This window comes from Cheilinus undulatus, linkage group 13 (genome assembly GCF_018320785.1).
Source record: "Cheilinus undulatus linkage group 13, ASM1832078v1, whole genome shotgun sequence".
In the NCBI taxonomy this organism is placed as follows: domain Eukaryota; kingdom Metazoa; phylum Chordata; class Actinopteri; order Labriformes; family Labridae; genus Cheilinus; species Cheilinus undulatus.
Window position 1 is genome coordinate 14,352,697 of NC_054877.1, and position 11,503 is coordinate 14,364,199.

At 39.1% G+C, this 11,503-nt stretch overlaps 1 protein-coding gene across 1 annotated transcript; it reads left to right on the forward strand.

Annotated features, from left to right (window-relative positions):
- The first annotated feature begins 3,130 nt into the window (after nt 1-3,130).
- LOC121520791 (zinc finger and BTB domain-containing protein 14-like) lies at nt 3,131-5,816 on the forward strand. The gene is made up of 2 exons (XM_041804408.1): nt 3,131-3,239; nt 3,840-5,816. The coding sequence occupies exon 2, from the start codon at nt 3,863-3,865 to the stop codon at nt 5,033-5,035; it is 1,173 nt and encodes a 390-aa protein (XP_041660342.1). The 5' UTR covers nt 3,131-3,239; nt 3,840-3,862; the 3' UTR covers nt 5,036-5,816.
- The last annotated feature ends 5,687 nt before the right edge of the window (nt 5,817-11,503 follow it).

Sequence of the window (11,503 nt, forward strand, 5' to 3'; positions counted from 1 at the left end):
GTGCTGAAACTTGTGTTGCTGTTTGACCTGTTGATTATTTTTGTGGATGAACACTGGAATTTATCAGTTATTATTACATAAATATGTGTGTTTCATTAAACACTTAGTTTCAGTGTATTTAGCTCACAGTTATCTATCTGTATCTGTCTATACTGACTTAATGAGTCATGAAAAATGACACCGACGCCTAAAATAGGCTGAATCATGAATGTATTATAATCCATGGGTTATTTAAAATGGAATTAATGGTTAAATCAGGCTAATGCATGTATAGTTTATTTCATATTTTTAAATGTATATATTCAATCTTGCTTCAGATTCTTAAAAACACTTAAAAAAACACTAATAAATATACAAATCTTCCAGACCTGTTAGTAAGGAGCAATAAGAGACCTTACTTAGTTTCTTTTGAATCCAAGGTCCCTTTAAATCACCTGATGATCAACCTGTGACAATACAAACATTCAAGGGACTCAAACATTGGTTAGAATTAATGATTAAATATATCAATAAGAAGGTGCTGAATGTGCAAATAGTACTTAATCTATAATTCATTAAACCAAATGCTCTAATTGATCTGTTAAAGAAATACCCTCGGGGTAACTAAGACAGGATTTTTATGGCTACATGTAATTATGTTGACTGCACGCAGGCCTCGAAGCCCCGCCCTGGAAGGTTCGTGGGAGTCAGAGACCGTAAGAAAGAAAGAGGTCTCACCCTGTTCTGTTTTTTGGTGCACCAAAACAGGAAGTGGTTTGACGAGCTGCCGTGTTTTAATCTCCTGAGACCTGAGGTTTTGTTTGGAAACTATTTTTAATTTTTACCTCTGATTTGGGATCAGTAGGATCTGATAAGTGTACAAATTAGGCTTGTCTTTATCAAGTAAATAATTCGGACGTCTGCAAATCTCCTGAAGGTCCAGTTTCTGCAGTAAATCCAGCCCTGGATTGGTTTTAGAGCAGATGTTAAGGCTGAGTGTTGTTGGGGGTCTTCAGTCAGTCAGAAGTGGTGTCAGGCATTTAGAGCGGGATGTGGGAGTCAATTTCATTGTTCTTTTGATGATGAACGCAGGAAGGCTTAGAACAAACTAAATTTCTTCCAAACATCTGAATTTCTTGGAATTGTTCTTTTCCAAAATCCACACAAATTACCTAAAATATAAAAAAAAGATCTATAATTTCTGTAAAAATATCCTATAAATCGTACCCCAAGTATTCCCCAGATGTTTCAGTGAAACTTTATCATACAGCCTAAAAATACCAATAAAAACTCCCCCAAACATCCCCAAAAGTTCTGTGAAATGTCCATTAAAATTCTAGAAGCCCCCCCAAAAATTTTTTTAAGTAAAACTCCACAATATGCACAGATTTGTCCAAATTTTCATGAAAATACCTTAACATTTTCCCCAAAGATTCCCCCAAACATCCAAACACATTCCCCAAATTCCATGAAAATGCAAATATAAATAAATAAATCAAAGCAAAGTCTGCCAAAAATTTCCAATGAAACAACATAAAATATACAAACATTTTATAGAAAATTTTCTCCACATTTCAAGCTAAAGATCCAAACTTCAGTGGAAATTCTAGACAATTATTTTAACAATTCAAACAGTACAAACTTCTACTATGCTGCAGAACAGCCAAAATGTAATGTCCTCATATATGCATGCAGAGTCTCAGGTAGTTAAACTACTGTTTCACAAATCACCTGTTGGTTTTCAGAACTGAAGGGCATACATAAAGTCTAAATACATGTACTCAGAGTTTTTTTTTTAGATAGATACAAAAGATGAAAATTGATCTGCAACCAAAACAGCATTGGTGGCTGAGCTCTGACACAGTCACAGTAAATATCATTACATTATGAAAGGCTATATTAAAGTGAAAACTCAGAGGTGTATCCATATCTGCAGTCTGAAAGGGAGACAATAAAGCTGTTAATTAGGGCTGTCAGAAGATTCAAACTGTAATCACAACTTATCTCAGGGTTTCTAAAGTTCTTAGTAATAAGTAGCATCCTTTCATTATATTTTAAAATTCCACTCTGCTGTATTTACTGTTTTTGTGTCATTTTGAATGTTTCTGCTGTCTTAAATTAAGGGTAATTGACTTCCTGCCGGTAACAGAACCTGCTTTTATTGCTAGCTTGAAGGTTTTAACATGAAAAACCACTGAAAAAGGAACTTGTAATGGATTACAAAGGAAAGGACTTCTTTTACATCACTAAGGCTGCAGGAAACACTGACATGGCTCAACCAAATTGTTTTGAATTAGAATTAGACTAAGAATAGCTTTATTGGTACTAAACATTATACAATAAAATTTGCTTTGCTTCTCAAAAAAAGGAGAACAAAGACACTGATAACAATTTACAGACAACTCAACTACAAGTTTAAAATGTTTAAAACTTGGATTAAAGTTTTGAGGTAGCAAAGAACAGGCCAGTGCAGTCACTCCAGGTTGCAGTTTTATGCAATTCAAAAAATGGAGAAAAGGTTCCTATTGTTGCCAGGGCATATTGCCAAGGAAATGTTACCATTATTACTGCACAAGGTACCTCAACTATAAGTAACAGCAGTGCACTTTAAAGTTCGATGATTTTTATGTTTACAAGTGAACATAATGCACCATAGGAAATTAGAGTATGCAAAGTTTTGCTAATTTAAGATTAGTGCAACATAAGAGACAATGAAGCATATGAGTAATCGTGATTGGAAAAAAAAGCACTCATTGTGAACCTTAATCACTTGAGTTTGATGGGATCAATCTTGACAGCTCTGCTCTAAATGGTCTAAAGCTACTTTAAAATAGTGTAAATGTGCTCCTAAAATGTATGTTTTAAAAAGCACTGACTTTACCGCTCTTTGGCTTCTAACAAAGAATGTATTCCCAGGCTTTATGAAGGGGGGTTTTGCCTGCAGGAAAAACTTTTATAAATAAACTTTTGTTCAAAAAATTGTATCTATCTATCTATCTATCTATCTATCTATCTATCTTTCTATCTTTCTTTCTTTCTTTCTTTCTTTGTTACTGGGCAATGGAGTGAGTCATCTTCTTTATTATAGACGATCTCGGTGGAGTACTTGCTCCGGTGCTGTAGGGGGCAGCAGAGCAGCGCAACATTTCCTGTTGAAGCCCAACAGTCACAACAAGAAGAGGAGGAAGAGGAAAAACGACAGCTCTGGATCGTCGTCGACTGCCTTGCGTGACAACACAGGGATCGCGTTCAGGCTTCGGGTATTAAACATTTTTCTGTTTTCTCCTTGTCTCACCGAGCGACGCTGAAAACGTCGCGTGGTTTCGTGTTAGTTTGTCGGCGTGTTGTACGCCGTGTTCTCCGCTGTTTGTGAACTGCTTAAAAGACACCAGAAACATGCCAATGGAGGCTTGCTGACCAAAATGGCTGGGCGCAGTGAAATGTGAAATATTCTTGCTAAGGTTATCCTTTCTACACGCGACGCGACTGTCACGCGAGTAAAGCGGCTCAAACGTATTACTGAAGTTAAGAAAGGTGCACCTGTTTGTTTGTGTTGGTGTTTATATTTTATATTAGCGTTACTGCGGCTTTTAGAGCTGTCGGGCCTGTCGTCTTTTTTTCTCAAGGATTTCTGCATGATTGATTTTTCTACTTTTGTTTACTTTTTGTGTTTGTCTGCATAGCATAGCGTTACTAACTGCATGTTATTCCTGTCAGAATGTTTGTTCCATGCAAAAGTTGAGAATATTTCTATTAGCAGCATGCAAATAGAGCTCCACCCCTCTGCTGTGCAAGCTGTTTGCATGCACGGTGTCTTGTGGTAATGCAATATTTGACCTTTAGCTGTGTTTCCTCTCCAGGTTGTTCCAAATTGACCTGCAACATGTCTGATTTACTGAGATATATCGACTATGACCACAAAGCCACCTTCCTGAAGATGCTGAACCAGCAGAGGATGGAGGGCGAGCACTGTGATGTGGTGGTGGTGGTAGAAAACATAGAGTTCAGGGCTCACCGCTGTGTCTTGGCAGCCTGCAGTAACTACTTCAAAAAGCTCTTTAAGAAACAGAGTGACGAGGATAACTCCATTGTGGAGCTGGACTTCATCCGCTCTGACATCTTCGAGGAAGTGCTGAATTACATGTACACAGCAAGGCTCGCCGTCAGGAAGAAGGACATTAATATGATGATGTCATCAGGCCAGATCCTTGGGATCAACTTCCTGGATAATCTCTGCACCCAGAAACGAGAGCTCACCAACATGAAGACCAGAGAGAACCAGGCTCCAGGCGACCACGGGATGAGAGCTCAGGACGCCATCCTGAAGGAGCTGGCGATGGAGGAGGTGAGGAAGAACAGCTTCTATGATCAGGGGATGGAAGCCATGGGGCCGGGGGGGTCTCACGTCACTCAGCCGCACAACTACAACACCAACATGAGCAAAGATCCTCACAGTCACAGCTGGGGCTCGTCCACTTCCAGTGACATGAAGCTGGAGTACCTCCTGTACGGCCACCGTGACCACGGCTCCTGCCAGAGCACGGGCACCAAGCCCATGGACCACAACGCCAAAAAGGAGCGCTTGCTCACCGCCAACCGCCCGTACGGCTGTGAGCACTGCCCTAAAGCCTTCACCACCGCCGCCCACCTCAAAGAGCACCTGAAGATCCACTCTGGCTTCAAACCTCACCGCTGCGTCGTGTGCGGCAAAGCCTTCATACGGGGCCCTGACCTCAAGAGGCACGAGAGGGTCCACAGCAACGAGAGACCCTTCGCCTGTCAACTGTGTGAAAAAGCCTTCAAGCATAAGTCCCACCTGAAAGACCACGAGCGGCAGCACCGAGGCGAGCGGCCATTCAACTGCGGCTCCTGCGACAAAGCGTTCATCAAAGCGTCCGATCTGAAGCGCCACTGGAACACGATGCACAGCGGAAACCCTCGCAGACAGATGTCACTTTCGCCTGCCGCTTCCCAGCACGGCCAGGCCGACCCCACCGACCAGAGAGACTGGAAAATGGAGACCGGGCCACACTCGCATAATTCAGGAGACTGTTGAGTCCGCAGACGCACCAAATCACGCTCATACAGACACACACAACACGTAGAAACATCTACACACTGACACAACCACAACCCTGTGACAGGCTGAGAGCCTGACCTCACGTGGACGTTGATCGGAGTGAGTAACCAGAGATCATAGCATGTTCATAAGACTGTGGGGCTGTATTATTATTATTATTATTATTCTAAAGAGTTATGTCAAAAACGATGTTTTCTTTCACTTGTAAAATCATGTAAATGTTTAGTTCACTCTATGATACATCTATTTTTCACAAAGCATCGTTGCTATCTAGACGGGGGGTTCTCATAACATTATTCTCTTTTCTTTTATGGGATATGTAACATTTAAATGTTTGTTTAACCTCGACTGGATTTTATGGAGAGAAAAGAGAGAGACAGAGATGGGAGGGGGGATTTTTCTGCATAACATTTGTTGCATTGAGTATATTCATGTGGATGTTTTTAATGGATGTGTTTAGTTGTATTGATTGATATTACACTGTAAGAGTAAGAGTCACCGTTTTGCATTTGATGCAGATGATACCAAAGTCTTGGGCCTCTGATGGATCGTCTCTGAAGGCCGTCCTGCCCAAGCAACCGGCCAACTAGATTTACTGTTATACAGTATAACTGTCATCCAGCTATCAACAGTCAATGATAGATGTCTGTATATACTGTAGCTTAGTTTGTTGCACAATTAGAGAACACAATAATGAATTATGCACATATAACATTGTCCTACTCCTACACTTTGACAATAAACACCATTTGCTGTGTTTTATTAGCTTTGTTTTTTTGTTGATGAGTAATCTGAGAGCAGGATTTGTATCCTGCAGCTTTTTGTCTTTACTTTTTATAGTATTCAAGCCACGCCCAAATCAGCCTGAACCCACCTGACTGAAACTTGGCTAGAGAACTTGAGCGTAACAGCACGGTGTTAAAACTTTCAAACAAGAGCAAGTTTATGCAGATTTAAGTGGCAGGCAAGAAAACTTAACTTCTGTGCACATTCTTTATTTATAAAGTTGGTAAAAGTTATGCTTTTTGGTCTGTTGTAGCTGTGGTGAAAAGGATTAAATTTGGCACTTTCTCAGCAGCAAATCTGTCTTCAACATGAGGGTGAGACTGTCAATGGGAAACTAAAAGTTTGAGCTAGGTATTTAAAGTCTACTTTAACAGTCAATAAAGGAAATAAAACTCCTCTGACGTCTATTGACAGTGGAACAATCAGGTGTGATGGATGGCCTGAAGGTGTTTGCTGCAACATGATGTTGCTGTAACAGATGTTAAAGTTAGTGTGTTGAAGCAAAAACTGCACAGATTGTAGAAAGAAACTGCTGATAGAGTTTCTAGTTTTGATCATTCTTGGCCAGCAGTGAATAATGAATCAGGTCCCAGCTTTTTATTCAATTAGCTGATAAATATCAGCAAAGATCCCAAGTGTCCAAGGTGTGGTTTTCTCTGATGCCTTTTAGTTTGTCTGCATAGTTCAAAAACTAAAAATATGGCCTCGAATTGGCCTGTACAGTTAAATAGTTTAATATATTATTTCTAATACCTGACAGTGCCATCAACCTTTTATTTAAGCCTCAAAAAGTGATACATTTTCCCTCATTTACAGTGATGTTAAGGGCTGAACGACTTGGGAATATAATCTAATTACAGTTTTTTTCTCCCAGTATTGTGATTGCAATTTAATAAGCGATTATTTCTCAAGTTCCTCATCTCATGCATTTTACATTAACAAGCAATAATTCATTCTATACTATAACCAACACAATATTTGATTAAACTAGGGCTGAAAATTTTAAAAAATATCAAATTGTAATGATTTTTAACTCATTATGCACAATTGATACGAACTGTTATATCAAAAGGGAATGATCATTTTTTATAAAATTCTCGTATTTAATAAGAAAAACATACAAAAATGAAGAAAATAGGATTTTTTTGTAGCCTATTCTAAAAATATGGCATTAGAATGACTACATGATATGTAATGCATAAAAGCTGCAAAAAAAGTTCTAAACTAGTATTTTGACACAAATTTCAGGTTAAAGAAATATTGCACCTTCTGTTATTTGAACATTGCAGCAGGCCTTATTGCGATTTAATTTAATTTGCAATTAATTGCCCAGCCCTGGTGAAGATACAAAATAATCATGCCAAGCATATATGAAGGACTGTTTGCAGTCATCTAATCACAGTGTTTCAACCACCTGTTGCTCCTGAAAACAAGGATACTTAAAATTAAAGCAGCTATGGGACGCTGTTAGCCTAGTGGTTCTGTCTTCACACCTACAGAGGCTCTGGGCCTCTATGTAGGTGGCCCTGATTCAAACTGTGGTTCCTTTCCAGCATGTCAATCCCTGCTTTGTCTCTCCCCACTTTCCTTTTTTTGCTCTCACTAGGCAAAGTGTGAAAACAAAACGAGTGGTATAAGGTCTGAACAGAATATGCTACAGTAAGCACAATTTCTGGGTATTCAGATGTTAACTGGATCGGTCTTAAACTGACTAAGACATGAAAGCAAAGATTAAACAGGTGCCAAAAAAAAGCTTTTAATTATCAGTTAATATAAGAAAAAAAGAAGGGCAAAAGAGAAGAAAAGGGGAAGAACAGTTTTTGTCTGCTTGCACCAAGAGGAGCAGGTGTATGTGATGTTTGGGTTTTTATGTTAGAAAGTGTTGATGTGTGTGTTCAGGTGATATAAGAAGCGTGGCTTTAATTGGAGGTTATGTAGTGTGATATGGAACTATAGTGGAGTTTTAATCCATTCCTCTCTAGCATGAAGGCTTAAAAGCACAAAGATAACGCCTGAGAAAATGAAAGCCATCAAAATAAGTGGGTTGATTAATTTTCAGCTATGTTAATTAGTGGGCTTTTTCTGCCAAAAAGACCAAATACTCCATAGTTTGAGCCTTTTATAATGAATTAATACATTTCTTTAACTTTTTACAACACGGTGAATATAAGACATTTTTGTATTCTTTGTCTATAACATACACTTGGAGACAACAGCTCTTTTTTGATATCTGAAAGGTTAATTTTATTTGTTTGGTTGTTTACTTTTTTAACTTCAGATGTAGATCTATCGAAATGTACTGCTATTTTTTCTGAGTTAGAGGCATCACCCTCTCAGACTAAGGAGATGTGTTTTGTGGTGAAAAAAATACATTTCTGCTCCTTTATTCTGAATAATTAGCATCAACATCATGCAAAATTAAGAAATAATATTATTGGCATAAATGGTATAAAGAAAAAAAGGTGCCAAAGAAAAAATAATCATGCAATCAAATTAATAGTGACATATACAGTACATATAGTCATAAACATTTAAAAATGCACTGTCTGAAATTAAAGATACAGTTGGTTACAGTGGAATTACAGTTAAATTATATCTTATCCAATCTGTCAAATCATATATACGTATGTTGCAATACTGTGATAGTGATGTCACCAACTTGGAAAAAAGAGAAAAGCTTAACTCAGAAGAACAAAAAAACAAAAAAGAACAATTCTCTAAATTCTAAGCCAGAAAAGCGGAGAAAAACTTAATTTTCCCCTGAGAATGCAACACACTTTTGTATGATGAAATGAGTAATCAACTAAAGTGATTGATTATTTTGACTCTGCACAGAATATCACATCTTTCTTTTGCAATGGAAACTCCCCAGCATCCTTGCATAAAGCAGAGCCTCAGGACCTGGTTTGTTTACAACCCTCGACTATGCAAACAATCACAGCTGCTGCCCAGCCCCCACCCAACCCACCGCACCTCACCCTGACGTCCACTGCACCTTTGGGTCTTTGTAATGAGCTCATTACTAACTTAAAACTTGCCCCAGATTGACCTGAGTTTCTTGTGTGTTGAACGCCGCTTTACAGTGGGACATAAATCCTGCTTACACCCCTCTAACATGGCAGGAAGGAGAACCTGAGTGCAGCTCTTCCATACTCTGCCTGTAACACTAGATGGTGCCCTGTTCATAGTGTTTGACCTGTTGCTGCCCGCCCTGACCCGCTCATACTCATAGTCCTAGAGTAGAGGAAGGCTTTAAAACTGATTTTACAACAGAGCCTGAAGAAAGCAAGGCTGGGATAAAAGCACATATGGTGAGAGAGAGAAATATATGCGCTGTCACACATCAGTGTTTTCCATATATTTACATACATCTGAGTGGTGGCCAGTGCCGGATCACGCTTTCACAGTCTGGGCTCGTGCTGACAGGCAGATTATAACAGTTTGACCACACAGCATGCAGGGAGGGTATCCTCACACTTTGTCCATCCGTGAACATTAACACTGATCTACTGTGTCTCCATCAGCAGAGGAAGAGTTTGATGTACAGTCGTTTTGGGGTGTAACAGCTCTTGTGGAAAACTGACGTCAGTGTCTGATGAAAAAGGCGGACCTTGTCTCACTAGATGCCCGAGATCTGTTTTCTGCATTTCCCAGCTCTACTGTATTTCTATCGTGTGTGTGTGTCTGTGTGTGTCTGTGTGTGCAGTGAAGCCATTAACTGATGCAGGATATAGTTTATGTTACATTGTAGGAGTTATTGAGCCTGGGTGTGTGTTTGTGTGGCTACTTCCTGTGTGTTTGTCCAGTGGTGGATGATAATGTAATGTGTGCATGAATTAATTGTGTCTTTGTACAAGTGCATTAAAGCCAGTGAGGAGGCAGGCTATGGTTTTGTGCAATATTAAATGTCTGATTGGAGTTGAGTGCATGTCTGTGCATTTGTGCTGTGACTGTGGTAGAGTATATTTGTGAAAGGACAGGAAATATAAGCTTATGTTGCGTTATTTAAGTTGTGTGTTTGCATGCATGGGTGCATTAAAGCCAGTGGATCATGCAGGACATGGTTTTGTCTCCCACAGTAAGACTGCACTGGGCCTGGATTTGCAGCTTGTGTCATCACTACTTGTGTCTTTGTGCATGCTTTTATAATGGCACTGTGGTGCATGCATGACATAAAATATACGTGTGCTTATGCATGTGTCGTTATGCGTGCATGAACTAACATGTATGTGTTTGCAGGCATGCTTTAAAGCCAGTGTGTGATGCAATATCTGTTTTTTTGCTGCATTGCCTGTCTCATTTAAGCTGTGCGTGCAGGGTCTCTGTGTTAGTGTGTATTTGCTGTGGCTGGGAATATAGGCTAATGTTTGCATTAATTAACTTCTGTGTGTATGTGTTTGTGCATGCGAGCGTGCATAGAAGCACTGCAAAGTGTGGTTTTCTGTTATAGTGTACTGAGGAGTCTTGTGTCAGTCATAGGTTTTTACTTTGTATGTCAAGTCTGACTGGAGTCATGCGTGTGCGCATTTTTTTGTGACGTGTGAGAGAGTATTTGTACAATGGTTGGAAATGTATTAGGGCTGCTGGATCATGGCAAAAATCAACAATTATTTTGATAGATATTGAGATAACAATTATTAAACATGACTACTCATTGGTTATGGAACAGCTGTATGGTGTGCATTTGAATACTCGGAAAATTAAAAACGGCAATAGATGGATATAGAGTGGAAATGACATAAATATGTGAAGTAATGACATACAACAACAACAAAAAATAAACTAAAATAATGGCTTTCACGGCCATAATATGACGATATGGACAAAACAAGTGTAACAACATGTGGCACAGTAATCATTTAATCCCAATTATCTAGTTTTCATGATTGTGAAAAGCCAAAATTGTGATGGAAAATGACTTTTGTAGTTGCTAATGTGTGCATGAATTACAGTGCCTATAAAACTCTTCACCTGTTTGAATGTTCTTGATTTTATAAATAAATTACAATCAAAATATACATTTTTTGCCATAAAAACCCCTCTTTAATGTCACAGTTTTAACAAATTTCTACATAGAAATGTAAATTCAATAAAAATCTGAAATGCAATGTAAGTGACTCCATAAATATTTACCTCCTTCAAGTAAGAACTTAGTACAGATGCACCATTGGTTGCAATCACAGTACTGAGTCTGAGTGGATAGGCCTGTCAGGTTGGGACAGGGCTTGAAGAGCCCTTTTCAAGTCCAACCAGCCACAAATTCTCTATTGGTTTGAGGTCTGGGCTTTTACTCGGCCACTCCAGAAAATTCACTTTGTTGTTTTCAAACCATTTCTGTGTAGCTTTTGCTGTATGCTGCGGGTCATTGTCTTGCTGAACAATAAATATTTTCCCAAGCCATAGTCCTCTTGCAGACTGGAGGATCTTCTCATTAAGAAGATCTTCTAGGATTTTCCAATATTTTGCAGGCCTGGTAACTGAGAAGCATCCCCACAACATGATGCCGCTACCGCCGTGCTTCACAGTGGGGATGATGTGTTTGTGGTGATATGCAGCATTTGATGTCTGCCAAACATAGCGTCATGTCTGATGGCCAAAAAGCAACGTTTTGTTCTTATCAGAGAATACTTCTTAAAGGAACTTTATATTGGGAGTCTT